General features: G+C 45.3%; 1 protein-coding gene across 6 annotated transcripts in view; it reads left to right on the plus strand.

Annotated features, from left to right (window-relative positions):
• Positions 1–14,788, plus strand: part of E2f3 (E2F transcription factor 3) — a 77,236-nt gene extending 62,448 nt beyond the window's left edge. For 2 of the 6 annotated variants that reach the window (XM_087590069.1, XM_087590071.1), the window contains exons 2-7: positions 1,837–1,948; positions 3,264–3,465; positions 4,349–4,507; positions 7,739–7,853; positions 9,988–10,123; positions 11,146–14,785. In XM_087590069.1, the coding sequence (XP_087446195.1) occupies positions 1,837–1,948; positions 3,264–3,465; positions 4,349–4,507; positions 7,739–7,853; positions 9,988–10,123; positions 11,146–11,408 (987 nt within the window). In that variant the 3' untranslated portion in view covers positions 11,409–14,785. 6 annotated transcript variants of the gene reach the window in all.
• Positions 14,789–15,214: the final 426 nt, after the last annotated feature.

Below are 15,214 nucleotides of genomic sequence, written 5' to 3' on the forward strand. Positions count from 1 at the left end.
GTGGGACACTGTGTAGTGATCATTTTCCATAACCCCTTGTGACTTCAACAGGAATGGCAGGTATGAACTGACTTGGTGGGGATGGGATGATTGTGAAACTGCTAATGGCCTCCCCAGTTGGACACTCTGGAAAGGATATCTTTGGGCTGCCTTTCTTCCATAGCTTGTTTGTTTGTGGTGTGGGTCTCTAAACCTCATGATTAACACCCTTAAGAGACCGAGACATGGCAGGCCTGTGCTCCCCCACCTAGCATTTATTGTACCGTCTGGTATTTACAATTGGTTTTGCCTTGTTGATGCTTAGTAACCAGAGCCACACGTGGAGACCTTCTGGTCCTTGACATTACAGCTCAGTCGCTTAGCAGTAGACCTTTGGGGACTTGGTGCTTCCTTAGGCCTTTCCCGAAACACACATTTAAATAGCCTTGGGCGATAAGGCAGAAGTCACATGTACCTCAGCTGCTGGCCAGAGGATAGATCTTGACTGAAGGAAAGCATAGATTTGGTGCCTCCGAGCATTTCCTGGATCCCAGACTTCAAGCTTTGCCTTCTGTTGACTTGGCCTTGGGTAGAGGAGACAATTGTCTGAACTCTGAGTTGCTCTTCACAGACATAACAGGACACGATGGCTTACTATCAGGTGGTCTACCTCCAAGTCAGGTTTTCTATCCGTAACAACTTTCCAATTGCCACAAGGAGTCACACACGTGTGCTGACCTTACCATTCTACTTTCTACCAGGACCCTGCAGTTTTCTGTTGCACCCTGGCCCATCTTGACTTTACTGCTGCTTGCAACACACTTCTAATGTCTCAACCCAAAGTCCCTTTGCTAAAGCTGCCTTTATTGCCTAAAGCAACAAAAGGATGTGAAGACCAAGCATTGCTCCTAACGCATGAGCCGAGCCAGACTCCTTTCTCTCCAGCCCTGATTTCAAGCCTATAACTTTGCCTGTAGTTCCTGGAAAGTCCTTAGAGTTGAGTTGTCCCTTCCTTCCCCAGCTTTGGCCTTATGTCATGCAACCTAGTTGCTGTGGGGCATGGACCAGGAGGCATCACAACCGTTACACAGATCCAGGTGTGTTCAATTGCACTTAAGCCCTAAGGGGGAAGGGCTGGTTCTTCTTGCTTAACCTCGGCTCCTAACTGCAGTTCCCAGTATTAATGTGTTAAAGGGATATTCAGTGGAGTGGAAAATAAGTTCAAAACTTAAATGAAGGTTCCTGGCTTGCCTGTTATTAGTGCTGTAGGTTGTAGCTCGTGGTGGTGTATTTACGACGTTTACCTTTTCGGATGAAGCTGCGGCGTTTGTAGCCTGTCGCTCATTGTGTTCCTCTGAATCACTCACTGGATGAATGTATATAGAAGGACTGGCTGAATACCTGCAGATCCAGGCTCTTACCAAGCTCCAGGATGCAAAGATAAATGAGAACTGTCTTAAAGGAAATGAGAGGCAGAGAAGTAACCAGTTAGGGTTGGGGGATAAGCAAACACAGTATCTAAGGAACACTAGGAGGAGTATCCAATCATGTCAGATGGAGAAATCCCCACGAATGTCAACTTCTGTTCCGTAGCGCGTGAGATATTCTTAGCAGCCAGCCCCGTGCCCAGCACATACACTGAACAGTGGATAAATGATGAAGCCAGAGCAAGAGTTTCGTTGTTCAACCATCCAAGTGTAGGTACAGGATCATGGCAGGGGCTGGGAGTTTGTGTGATGGGTTGACCTTCTGAGTAAGACCCCGGCTGTGGGGCACGGCAAGCCACAGAGTCGGATAGAGCAGGAGAAGGAAAGCAAAAACAGGACCAGTGACAGCCATCTCCCCTTCTGATTACAGGCAAAGCGAAGGCTGGAGCTGGGCGAGAGTGGCCATCAGTACCTCTCAGATGGTCTAAAAACCCCCAAGGGCAAAGGAAGAGCTGCACTACGGAGTCCTGATAGTCCAAAAAGTAAGGATGCTTTCGTCTGTTTCCCTGTTCTCCTTGGTGTGGGACTCTCAACTTGCAAAGCTTGTGGCTGGAAGGGTGCCAAGGTGTGAATAATTTTGGCATGTTTTCTTTATTTCTTTCTGTGCCTATCCAAAAAAATAAATAAATACAGTTTCTTCTGGCACCTAGCAAAAGGCGATAGTCACTCCAGTACCTGGATGCATTTGCATTTTGAACTAGTCAAATTTAAGTTTCCCTTCCCTTAATGGACGTCCCTTAAGAGCGCAGGGGTGGAGGTACATGTGGTGGTGTAAATGATGCCTCTGCCAACCTCGTTCTCCATCTCATCACACCGAAGCCTATTTGGGCAGAACTTGCCAAGCGTGAGGACGCCTGAGCTCAGTCCCCAGCACCACATAAACTGGTAGCACACATCCATAGTCCCAGCATTTGGGATTTGGACGGGGAAAGGTTATGAGTTCGGATCATCCTCCGCTACATGGTGAGCTCAAGGCCAGCCTGGGATCCGTGATACCTTAGGAAGGAACAGAAAGAGAAACAAGTAGTTGTGCTAAGTCCCAGCTAATTTCTGCCTCGGTGAATACTGTCATCATGTTTGAGAAGGAAAGGAATGCATTATAAACACCCAAATAAATATCTCCTCTGTTTCTGCTCTCAGTGCGAAAGCTAACTCAGCTTGGCTCTTCCCCCATGGTTTCTCTGTTATGCATCTGCAGTCTTTGTGTAAGGGATAAATTAGAACCTCACCGGGAGCTCCGACAGGAGGATGGCACAGCACTAGACAATGGCATTTCGATTCAAGGAAGTGGGGAGCGTGAACTTTTGGGGCTATTCTTCATCAAAATAAGACTTTTTCTGTAAGACGGATTGACAAAGGATATCACAGCAGCACCAGAAGGGCTGGTGAGGTCCAGTCTGTTTGAGACCCTGTTTTGAGCAAAGATGACCTGGCTCCCGGAGTTTAGGCTTCTTAAATGAGGTGCAGGGAGGGCTTAGCTGTTTTCATCCATTCACCAGATACTTCTAGACCCAGAGAATAGGGCAAGAGAGCATAGGAACTATTGACAGAGTCCAAGGAAATGTTACTACCCGACATAGGAAGCCTTTATTAGCTCTTCCTTTTCTGATAAAAGGACTTCATAGCTTTCTATAATTTACCCCCAAACAACAACCAGCTTTGCTTTAGATACTAATCTCGCTGCCGTGGGAAAGAGGGCTTGCTTAGCTGCGAAGCCGCCCTTCATTTCTTTACCTCTCCCCCTATCCCCCACCCGTTCGGTTTTTGTTTTTCTTTAAGCTCCAAAATCTCCCTCAGAAAAAACGCGGTATGATACGTCACTCGGTCTGCTCACCAAGAAGTTCATTCAGCTCCTGAGCCAGTCACCTGATGGGGTCCTGGATCTGAACAAAGCAGCAGAGGTGCTCAAGGTGCAGAAGAGGAGGATCTACGACATCACCAACGTGCTGGAAGGCATCCACCTCATTAAGAAGAAATCTAAGAACAACGTCCAGTGGATGTGAGTAGGAGCCCTTCTCTCTCCAGGCACCAGCTCCTCAGGACCTGCCTCAGTTTATCCAAATTTACCTTCTGCATTCAGACCCATACTTCTCCCCTCCCCGCTTCCTCTCCCTCCGTCTCCCTCTGTCTCTTTCCCCCTCAGAGTTGTAGAAAGTCAGGGCTGAGGATGGAGCTAAGTTAGTGAGTAGGCTGCTTGCCTAGAAGGCATGGAGCCCAGGGGTCAGTCCCAGCCCCACACACACTGAGTATGGTGGTACTGGACAGCCTCAGTCAGAAGTTCAAAGTCATCTTCCAGTACAGGGGGAGTTTGAGGCCAGCCCAGGATGCATGTAACCCTATCTCAAAGAAGGAAGGAAGGAAGGGAGGGAGGGAGGGAGGGAGGGAGGGAGAGAGGGAGGGAGGGAGGGAGGGAAGGAATCGAGTGGATCTCTATCTAAACTTGATCGGGTTTGACTGTGTGTGTTTGGAATCATGGACAGCTCCGGCACTCACTTTGACCTGTGCCTTACAGAAACTGTGAACTACTGGTCTGTCTTCTTGCAGATGCCTAGCACACCTGTCCCATATGTCCCCAGGGATGCGAGTATTAGGTGATGGGGGCAGACCAGGTGGCTGCTTTCTTGCCCTCAGGATTTGAGACTCTGAACAATTAGACTTTTTTTTTAAAGTAAGACCCTGAAAGTAACTTTTCACCTAACTTTGTCATGTGTGAAGAGTACATGGCTGTATTTATAAAAACTGTATTTATAAAGATTTACTCCTGACACTTGGCTAACAAACAACACAATGTGGGTGAGGGAGGTTCTTGACCCCGGAGGAGTCATCCTCCCACCCCACCCTTTAGCTCCTGTAAAGCGTCATAATCTGTGTTTGGGTTCTAGGGGCTGCAGTCTGTCTGAGGATGGGGGCATGCTGGCCCAGTGTCAAGGCCTGTCCAAAGAAGTGACCGAGCTCAGTCAGGAAGAGAAGAAATTAGATGAACTGATCCAAAGCTGTACCCTGGACCTCAAACTGTTAACCGAGGATTCAGAGAATCAAAGATATCCTTTGTGCCGCTGGTGGTTAGAGCCTTCTGTGCTGTTCCAGAGCTGACAGACTAACTTACCCCCGAGGTAGAGAGATGCTACTCTGGCATCATATAAACTAGCAGTGTCTGTGTGTCTGTGTGTGTGCGCGCGCTTGTGTGTATGTGTGTGTCTGTGTGTGTGTGCGCGCTTGTGTGTATGTGTGTGTCTGTGTGTGTGCGCGCTTTTGTGTATGTGTATGTGTGTAAGTGTGTGTGTTTGTGTGTGTGTGTGTGTGTGTGTGTGTGTGTGTGTGTTGTGTCCACACATTTAATAACATACTTTCAGACTATGTGTATAATCTGTGGATAGCCAGGTGAGAATTGTATTTTCAAGCATATTATTCCTGTGTGGTTGTAACATATGAATACACTCACACCATAAGAACACACTGTTAAACGATGTTGTAAGGTGTCTGTATCAGTATTGATGACAACATTCAGCAGATTTGGCCTTGGCTTCCCAGAGTTTTGGTGTGGGTTAGTTGTCACTGTTGGGGTTTTGGACCTCTATTTCTTTTTGTTTTTTGTTTGTTTGTAGCAGATGGAATTTGCTGAGTCTAACGTGTTGGGCTACAGTTGGAAATAGAAAAGTAAACCATATCTGGGTGTCCTGGGACTGCCTGTGATCCTTACAACAGGGAAACTGAGCCCTGAGTGCACAGCCACCCCGGCTACAACCACAAGGCCCTATCTCAAGAAAAAAACAAGTCAGGTGTAGTGTTGCACATTTGTGATAGCAGCATTTGAAAGATAAAGACAGAATTATCAGAGGTTCAAAGCCGGCCTGGGTGCCACAGCAAGTTTAAAATTAGTCTGGGGTACATGAGCACCTGTCTCAAACAAAGCAGAAAGATCAGAAGTTCAGGGTTACCTGTGTCTGCCTAGAGAGTGAGGACAGCAAAAGCAAGATGCGGTGGTGTGTGTCTTCAATGCCAGTGTTCGGGAGTCAGATTGAGCCCGTCTACATAAGGAGTTCCAGACTAGCTACAAGTGCATAGTGAGTATTTCCTGTCTACCTTGTCTCAAAATTTTAAATAAAATTTTAAGAATAAAAAGAGCCTGGTGTAGTGGTGCCCTGCAGCTATCCCAGCTTTTGGGAGACAGAGGCAGGCAGATCTTTGTAAATTTGAAACCAGCCTGTCCTCCATAGCAAGTTCCAGGCCAGCCAGGACTACACAATGAGACTGTCTCTAAATATATAAATGAATAGTAGGTAGGTCAGCAGGTGAAGGTGCTTGCCTCCAAACGTAAATACCTGAGTCTGGTGGGTGGGACCCACCTGGTAGAAGGTAATCTGACCTCAGAACTCATACTATGACATGCCCTGTGCCACTCATACCCACTCATTCACATACTAAAGAAACAGATACTAGCTCTTTTTTTTTTTTCCGGAGCTGGGGACCGAACCCAGGGCCTTGCGCATGCTAGGCAAGCGCTCTACCACTGAGCTAAACCCCCAACCCACTAGCTCTTTTTTTTTTTAAGAAAGAAATCAATAGTGGGCCTTTATAGTTCACTGTTAAATTGGAACTTTGTTTTGGAAAAGCTGTGTGGTTACACATGATTGGCAGCTGTCCTGAACATGTGGCTTATAGTACTGTCATTCCTATTGACTTCTTATGGGACCTTTTCTACAGGGAAAAAAACTGTTTTCTAGCCAAAACCCAGATTTCAGAGGGAGCCACATCAGAGGAAGGACTTTCAAGTCTGTAACTTAGAAATTATATTTATGAAATTTACCTCACTCTTCCATTCAGTTCCCTGTCTGGTACAGCTTCTTCACAGATGTGTTGAAAGTCTGCTTCCTGTTGAGTAATTGTAGATGAGCTTTATTTTTGTAAGCTCTTGTCACATAGCTTTTTTTGACAGTGGGCTTAAGGTTTAAAGCTTGGTTATCAGTTTATATAGTATTCTCAACAAACAGACAGACAGAAGACAGAACCGTCCAGTGTACCGTTGGCTCCTTTGGTGGGCTAAGTAGTGACTTAAAGCCTACACTCTCCCAAGAGCATTCACACCTACCCTGGCTTCAAGTACTGAGATTTGGGAAAGAGTCCAATACAGGCAAAAAGAGTTCTGAGCTCCACACAGTGCACATACCTATAGGCAGGCAAATACTCTTACACTTAATTCAAGTATTTAGATGGCCCTCAGTGGATAAAAGTGCTGCATAAGCTTGGCTGGTGACCTGAGTTTGGTCTGTGGAGCAGTGGTAGAATGAGAGAACCTGGCTTCTAAAAGTTGTCAGCTGACTGCCACACTAGCTGTGATGTGTGCACACGTGTACACACGCGCGCATACACACACACACACACACACAAACTAATTTTTAAAAGGTTGACTAGAAACTCATATAATATCAAATGTGTTCCTCTGTGTTGATTAAGAGAAAGCCTTGAGCTGTAGACTACTGCTGAACGTCTGTCTCTAGCTGAGTGTGTGAGCGCGTTTGTCATCCAAGCTCTTTCGTGATATCCTTTTAGGCTTAGCTTCCAGGACACTTAGACGAATTGTTCAGGACTTGGAAGTAACTGCAGAGAGTCGTGAAATGTTAATTTATTCTTTTTAGCAGAGTCATTGTATCTTAAATTCATTCAGTTGCTGAGCACCTGGGAGCTGCTCACCTCCTTGGGAACCCTGAAATGTTCTGGTGATAATAATAACAAGGGTGATTTTTTTTTCTAACAGAAATAATGATGCTCTGATCTCTAGGCAATATGTAATCACAGCAGCCCAGGTGCACTCCAGTAAACAGGCTTGTCTGCCCGAGCGGTAGACGCCATTCTTCCCCCAATGTATTTGCTCTTTATTCATTCATTTGGTGCCTGCTGACACTTGCTAATAGCAAGCAGAAGTAGCTGCGATCTCAAATTTTGATTAGTAAATCTTACTCCCCCCACCCCGCTGCAAATTAGGATCATCTGTCAGTCAGTTTGATTGACAGGGCACTTCACTGGAGTTCATGGGATACATGATACATGGTACACAAGATTGGCAAGGTAAAGTAGATTTCTTTTAGTCTTAAACACCAACCAGAAAGGAAGGGCCATGAGGAATCCATTTATTTGACAATCCGAAAGGGAAGGCGTACCTATTCTTAAGTCATGGAACCATGGGTAATTTTTCTGTGTCTGATACATCATTTTTTTATGGTAGCTATATCTGTGGCAACAAGGTGGAAGGTGATTTCCTTAACGCGCCTTACGTTAGCTTATGTTACATATCAAGATATTCGAAAAATTAGTGGCCTTAAAGACCAAACTGTTATAGTTGTGAAAGCCCCTCCAGAAACAAGACTTGAAGTGCCTGATTCAATAGAGGTAAGGAGACAGCGCTGCGGTCCATCTGTGGAGAACATTCCAGAATGCCTGAACTGAAGAATCGTCGGTTCACGGTTAAAGTCTAACCCCGCCCAAGAACTTGATGATCCTTTCCCATATATACCTTCCCTTAACCTAAAGTTTAAAGGGGTTCAAAAGTCCCCAAATGCCTGGCTTCAATTTAGAAGGGTGTTCTGTCCCAGCAGGCTTCGGTGCCCTTGCTGTCTTAAACTTGCCTTTTTCACAATTTGTTATCTGGTGGTTGTGATCAATTTGAACCACTTGAGAAATTTTATGTTGACTGCCTTGTGTACGGACAGTCCCCACTATGGATTGAGTTCCCAGGGTTGTAGAAGTAACTCCCTGACCCAGCCCATTTTAAGAATTCGTAAAAATCATTTGTAGCCTGTTTACTTTGAGAAAATTAAATGGGACCTTGGGGTAATCAATAGCCGAGAATATTGTAAGAAAGTAGGACGGTCGCGCTTGTAATTGCTTTCAGGTGTACTTGGATGAAATCAGCCTAGGCTGTAATTATAAGGTAAAGGATCTATAGTGAAAAGAAAATACCTAGACTGTTAGAAGATAATACCTAAAATATTAAAAATGCTAAATTTACAAGGTAAATTTCTTACCTTATACAGTTACAATGTTATGGCCTAGATAATAGTGTACTGAGCAAGCTGAAGAGATGGCTCAGTGGTTATAGCACTGACCCTATTCCAGAGGACCCAAGTTCAGTTCCCAGCACCAATGTAGTACACCTCATAAGGACCTGAAACTCCAGCTCCTGAAGATGCAGTGCCCTCTGGGACTCTGGCCCACACCAGCCACACATAGGAAGCTATATTCACAGAGACATTAAAACATACCTTTAAATAATGTGCTGAAGAGATGGCTTAGTGGTTACACCTATTGCTTTGCGAGAGGACCTTGGTTCAATACCCAGCAGCCATGCGGCACCTTACAACCATCTGTAATAGCTTGTCAGGTGCCCAGGCATGCACATGGTGTAAAGACATACGTGCAGGGAAAACATACAAACACGTAAAATGAGAATCATTCTTAAAAATAAAAATAATAAAATTAAACTAAGTCTTGGGCTGGAGAGATGGCTTAGTGGTTAAGATCAGTGGCCGCTCCTCCGAAGGACCTGGGTGGTTCCCAGCACCCACACAGCAGCTCACAGCCATCTGTAATTCCATTCTCAGCGGATCCAGCGCCTCTCACAGCACCAACAGGTTTACATGCTGATGCGTAAGGATGCATTCCAGCAAAGCACAGGTACACATGAAAACAGATGAGTGATTCTTTCTTAAATTCATTTATAGTCCAGTTATTTTAAAATAAGTAAATAAACATTTTTTTTAACAATATGCTGGGCAGTGGTGACACACGCCTTTGATCCCAGCACTTGGGAGGAAAGGACAGGTAAATCTCTTGAGTTCAAGTCCAGCTTGTAGGCGAATGAGTTCCAGGACAGGCAGGGCTACACCAAGAGACCCTATGTGAAAAACAAACAAGCAAATTTAAAATAATCAATATGCTTTATTTATATTCTCTTACTAAAGCTCCTAGCAATTTAAAATACTGTTTATAAATTGGATATTAGAGTTTAATATTAGAAAAATCTTATTATGAGGAATGAGAATACATTGTTTGAAACATTTAACAGACCTTTAAATAATCTGTAGGAAAATAATATAGCTAAAGAAGACCTGGACATCTCCACCCCCCAAAAAATTATTTCTCTAGCGAGAATCAACAAACTTTTAAAGCTCCAGGTTGTCCTGGGCTTTAGGCAACATAGTTTCTGTTCAGATTATTCAAGCAGTAAACTCTATTACATGTTACTATGTGATGTGAAAATAGCCAGAGGCAATATAGGCAGCCTGGGAATGGCCACAAATTCTCTGTCCCAATAAAACTTTATTTACAAAGCTGGATGGTGGCCTGGATTTGGCCTTCAGACTGTAGTTGTTTGCTGGCCCCTGCTCTTGGAAAATGTCAGTGCTGACAGACTAAGAATGGAGGAGCGAAATAAAGAATGAATGTCGCCCTTCCATTTCAGTGTTAGGGAAGATGTGCTTTGCTTTTCATTTCTAAGTGAACTTGATCTCTTTCTTGTTTCTAGAGCCTACAAATCCATTTGGCAAGTACCCAAGGGCCCATTGAGGTTTACTTGTGTCCAGAAGAGACGGAAACACACAGACCCATGAAAACAAATAACCAAGACCACAATGGGAATATCCCTAAGCCCACTTCCAAAGGTAAAGAGACTTCACTCTGAGAAACAGTGTTTACAAGGAAAGTCGCTGAGAAGGATCTTTTGGGACCCCATGGCTAAGACTTAACAAAATGCTTGGGTCCACTAGACTGATGCCACCTAGATTGATAGGAGTCACCTGTAACCCATCAAACTTGCCAGAGTAACCAAAGTGCTGGGCAAAACCAGTTCACAGGGTCAGTGCCCGCAAGTGGGCCTGGAGTTTATGAGTGACGCTAGCCGCTCATCACTCACCGTGTTAAAGGCCTGGTGCGAGAGGGTGACCTGCTTGCCCTGTAGGAGTCAAGAAGGTGGCTCCAAGTCCATTGTGAACTTGCTTCCGGGTCCTGGGTATCCACCAGTTGGCCATGGGATGACCTGCGTGTTTTATGAAGGGCGGATGGGGAGAGAAGTTTCATGTTATCAGAATAGTTTTCTGAGGCATTATTATCAATTTGTAGACTAAAATAATGATCTTGGTCCAAATGGTCCCTCACCCTGATGAAGACTCTTGAAATCAGAAAACTGTTTCCTTGGTGTACCGGACAATTGCTAACAGTGAGGAGTGAGGCTGTGGATGGGGGTGTCAGCCATGCTTGGGTAGACATCTTGAAGTCTACCCAAGTCATTAGGGATAGAATTGAAAAAACAAGCCTTGCTCAGAGCCTTGACCTCATCTTCCTCTCCAGGGCAGAGAGGAGAGGCTGTATGCACTCAGAACACGGCAGGGAAGTAGCCCACTTCTCTTTTCCTCCCAATGAAGAAAGACTCTTGGGAGCTTCAGCTTGGAATTAATGATATAGAAAACCCGTCTCAAAAAAAAAAAAGGTTAAACATGAATAGGCTAGAGCCAAACAAGTGATGTCATTCTTCATGCCTATTAGCCCAATGGTGATCTCTGTCCTCAAATAGCCCCATTGAGTGAGGGACAGCAGTATATACATTCTTCCAGAAAAAGTAGCTTGTTTGTTTGAGTTTTCTCCTAACCTTGGCTCTCCTCCCCATCCCCCTTTTCCGCCCTTACAGACTTGGCTTCTAACAACTCAGGACATAGCGACTGCTCGGTTTCTACAGCAAACCTCTCTCCTCTGGCCTCCCCAGCCAACCTTTTACAGCAGACTGAGGACCAAATTCCTTCCAACCTTGAAGGACCTTTTGTGAACTTACTGCCTCCCCTGCTCCAAGAGGACTATCTGCTGAGCCTTGGGGAGGAAGAGGGCATCAGCGATCTCTTTGATGCCTATGATCTAGAAAAGCTGCCCCTCGTGGAGGACTTCATGTGTAGTTGATTGGGCTTTGTACAAACTGTCCTTATAAACCAATTATTTTTTTATCACGGAATCAGAACGTGTATCGCAGTGTTGTCCCTTCCTACCTTCTTCCTCCAAGAGTATCATGAAGTAAACTTCAGAACAAAGCTGACATTTTGATGAATTAATTTTTTTTTTCTAAGCGCACAGTTGTGGGCTCCCTTGGGAAAAGCCCTGCCTGGTCCCAGGCTCCCAAATCTTCCTGACGAGTCAGCAAGTGAGAAGATGTGCAATCAGGTGTCTCTCACCTGTCCTTTTCTGCCCTCCTTCCTCTGCTTTCCTTGCAGACTGGCTTGCTGTGCCTGGTGGACGGGCTGTGGGATGGGTCCGGCCCCCTGGCCCACTGGAGAACGGCCCCCCTGACAGCATTTCAAGCCGTGCCTTCTCTGCAGAATGCATGTTTGTGAGTCTGCTAACATGGAATCGAATTCTGCCACAAATGCAAGCTTGAAGTCATGCAAAGGAATGACACGGATTTTCTTCAGCTCTTAGGAGTATTTAAATTACTCTTCTAATTCAGTGTAAGCTATGGGCCGCGTGTCCCACTAGGAGGCTGCAAGAGCCTCCGCAGCCTTTTGGATGAAGACCTTGTTTGCAAGTACTCATTGCAGATACAGAGACTGGTAGAGTTCTGCTGCTCGAAGCTGTTGTGGACTTCCCTGTCTCCATACCCCTCTCACACGTCCCCCATCCTGCGTATTTGTGAGTTTCCAGTTGGTTACTTTCGACTTAGGAGTTCCTTGTGGGTTGTTTTAGAATTTTTATTTTTTTCTAGCTGCCATCGACGCATTCCTGTGGCACCCATCACTATTTCGATTGAGTTGTTTACCTTAAAGCGAGTTTGCAAATTCCTATTCCTTTAGCAGAGGGAGAGCACCTCTACTATGAAAGCATCTGCCCTGTGTGACCTAAGGTCCACTTAGCCTCTGCCAGAAGCATCCTCTTGTCTTGCTTCCTTTCCCAGGAGGGGAGCTGAGGGCGAGAACCGCTCTGGAGCTCGCTGCCTCGAGTGGCCCACGGTGAGGGCCTCGGGCCAGATGGTACAGCTGTCCCACGGAGCAGCAGGCATGGATCCCCTCCATCCTTGGGCTCCCCGGGCCCCTGTGACCGGGGAAAGGGCTCTAATGCCACACTCAGGGAGACCACTTCTCAGGATGCGGTCAGGTGGAGAGGCCCTAGGGAGAAAGACATCCCATGGTGTGAGTGGCATTCTGTCAGGGACACTTCCTTAAGTTGGAACAAGGAGCTCCCACTGTGTCTGGGGGTGGACTAGTTCTAGCCAGAGCCCATTCATCCCACCCACTGTGAGTGGGTGAGTTTGGATTAAGGGAGATCAGGACACGGGAAATGTCGTTGATAGAATGCCAGGGCGACTCCCTTGTTACTCCTCAGGAATGGTGTCCCAAACTGGAGGCTTTGTGTCAGCAAAGACCCTTCCAGTTACTTCCAAGAATAGCGTTCCCACTGGCCAGTGGCGAAGGCCATCTTGTCCTGGTGTTGAATATGGCATAGTACCTCAAATCCATTCCTCGGATGCTAAGGGCTGCGGAAATGAGTTAGTCATGACAACTAACCTCCAGCTGAGCAGTTTGAAACACTATGTGCCTGGCCTGCCCAGGAGGCACGTAGTAGGCACTCAACTCATACACACTTGATCGAGTTGAAAATATCCCTTGGGAAAACACTGACTAAACCACAAGAACCCTGGCCAGTTTACTCTAGATAGATTTCCACAATATGCAAAGTGGTGGTGGTGTGGGGAGGGTGGAGACAGAAGACACCGGCACTTTAAACTCTGTGTGTGGGTATGCGTGGTGTATGTTTGGGAAGAAAAAAAAAATCAAAGGTGCAGACTATCTTCCTCTCTCTTCTTCGGCCTCCAGCCCCGGCCTCCTCCCCTCACACACTCTGGACTTGGTACAGAATAATCCTCCGTGTGGTCCGAGCTGAAGCACTGGGGTGGAGGAGGGAGGGGGAGTTTCGTGTTAAGTGCCTACTGGAAATGCACTGTGGGGTTTTTTCCTGTATGGGAAACCGTTTATGCCAAGCTTTCCCCCATGCCCCTATATTTATCTCATCTGGTTAGCTGCCTCTGCTTCTGGCGTTGTGTAATTCTCTTTGCCAGCTGCATAGGGCTGGGTTTCTTTCCCCAAAGTCTAATGACTGAACTCACCTGGCCCTAGGTTGTCGTGTGTTTGGTTGAACTTTTCTTGTTGAAACTATTCGTATTGTAATGCCGTATTTATTGTTCTAAGAAATGAAAGGAATACTAATAAGTCTTCAAGAGTTCTTTCACGCATAAGGCTTTTTATTTTTTTTTCCAGTTAAAGGGGCTTAACTGGCGTACGTAGTATGAGACATCCATACTATGTTCTGTTTGCATTTAGGCATTTTCTTTGCTCGTAGCATCTGGCACACAAAGTTAGATGAGTACTACAGTATTTTTGTTACTTTGAAGGCCTGAGATGCAGGTTCCCTGGTACCATTGAGTTGCTGCTACTGAAAGCTCACATGCGGAATGGCTGAAAGTTACACGTGTGCGCATGAAGACGGCGTGAGCCTCGGAATTTAAAACTGTATAAAGGGCAACACATGAGCTGTCAAACAGTGTTAGGCGTGTGTTTGTGTACATAGCCGTTTTATTTAAGTCAATACAGTCCACTCACAATGCCATTATTTACCGGTTTTGTACAGAGATAGCAATTCAGTTGTAAACACTGCCAGAATATTTTCTAGCTGGTTTGTAATTTTTTAAGACCGTCGCCTTTGGGTTTTCGTGTTTTGTTTTGTTTTGTTTTTTGTTTTTGTTTTTTTGTCGTCGTTGTGCCCGAGACTCTTGTTTGCCTTTTTTTTTTTTTTTTTTTTTTTTTTTTTTTGTGGTTCATGTAGTTCTGTCTGTAAATAGAATCACAGTATTTAAAGCTTTCGCTTTCAGGAAAAAAAAAAAAACGAAGTAAGAATCCAAGTGTGCGCGTGGCAGGTTGTGTGTGTGAGAAGGGATCTGAGGAAGATGCCTTGAGGAGGAGGTTGGGTGGCAGTTGGCAGGGTGTGGGAATGTCTTTCCTACGGGGTACATGCTTTTTGTAAAAAGGAAGTGTTCCTCCCAACCCTGGGAGTAGGCAAACTACTAATCAGTTTAGCTTTGTGCTGTATGCTAGTTTAAAAAAAAATAAATAAATAATGTAATATAATGTAAAAATAGACAAACAAACAAACAAAAGCTTTTATGATGGATTTTGTAAATAGATTTGTTACAGGGTGACCTGTTCTAGCTGTGATCTTACCACTTCAAATGGATGTAATTTGAATAAATTTTGTATGGTAAAGGGTCAATAAAATGATTTTTTTTTTTAAGAGTTCAGACTTGTGGCTGGATTTTCTTAGTGTTAAGTTCTCCTGGGATGAGGTGGTTGGTGTTTTAGGCAGGATATTCTGTATTCTGGTTGGCTTCGAACTTGCTGTGTGGCTGAGCACAGCCTTGAATTCCAGATCTTTCTGCATCTACCTCACCAGTGCTGAGATCATAGGCCAGTGGGTACCACCTCACCCGGTTTGTTTTATGTGTTGCTGGGGATTGAACTCAGGGCTTTGCTAGACAAACACTCTACCAACTGAGCTACGTTCAAGGCATGCTCCCCACTATAGATAGGGTCTTACTACGTGGCCCAAGCCTACAGTGTGTTTAGTCCTGCATCATATATGTCGTGGATGTTTTCCTATGTTGGCACTTACAATCCAGATTCATGTTTGTAATGGCCTTATACCATTCTCAGGATTTTACTCAT

Source organism: Rattus norvegicus, chromosome 17 (assembly GCF_021556685.1).
Source record: "Rattus norvegicus strain SHRSP/BbbUtx chromosome 17, alternate assembly SHRSP_T2T, whole genome shotgun sequence".
In the NCBI taxonomy this organism is placed as follows: Eukaryota; Metazoa; Chordata; class Mammalia; order Rodentia; family Muridae; genus Rattus; species Rattus norvegicus.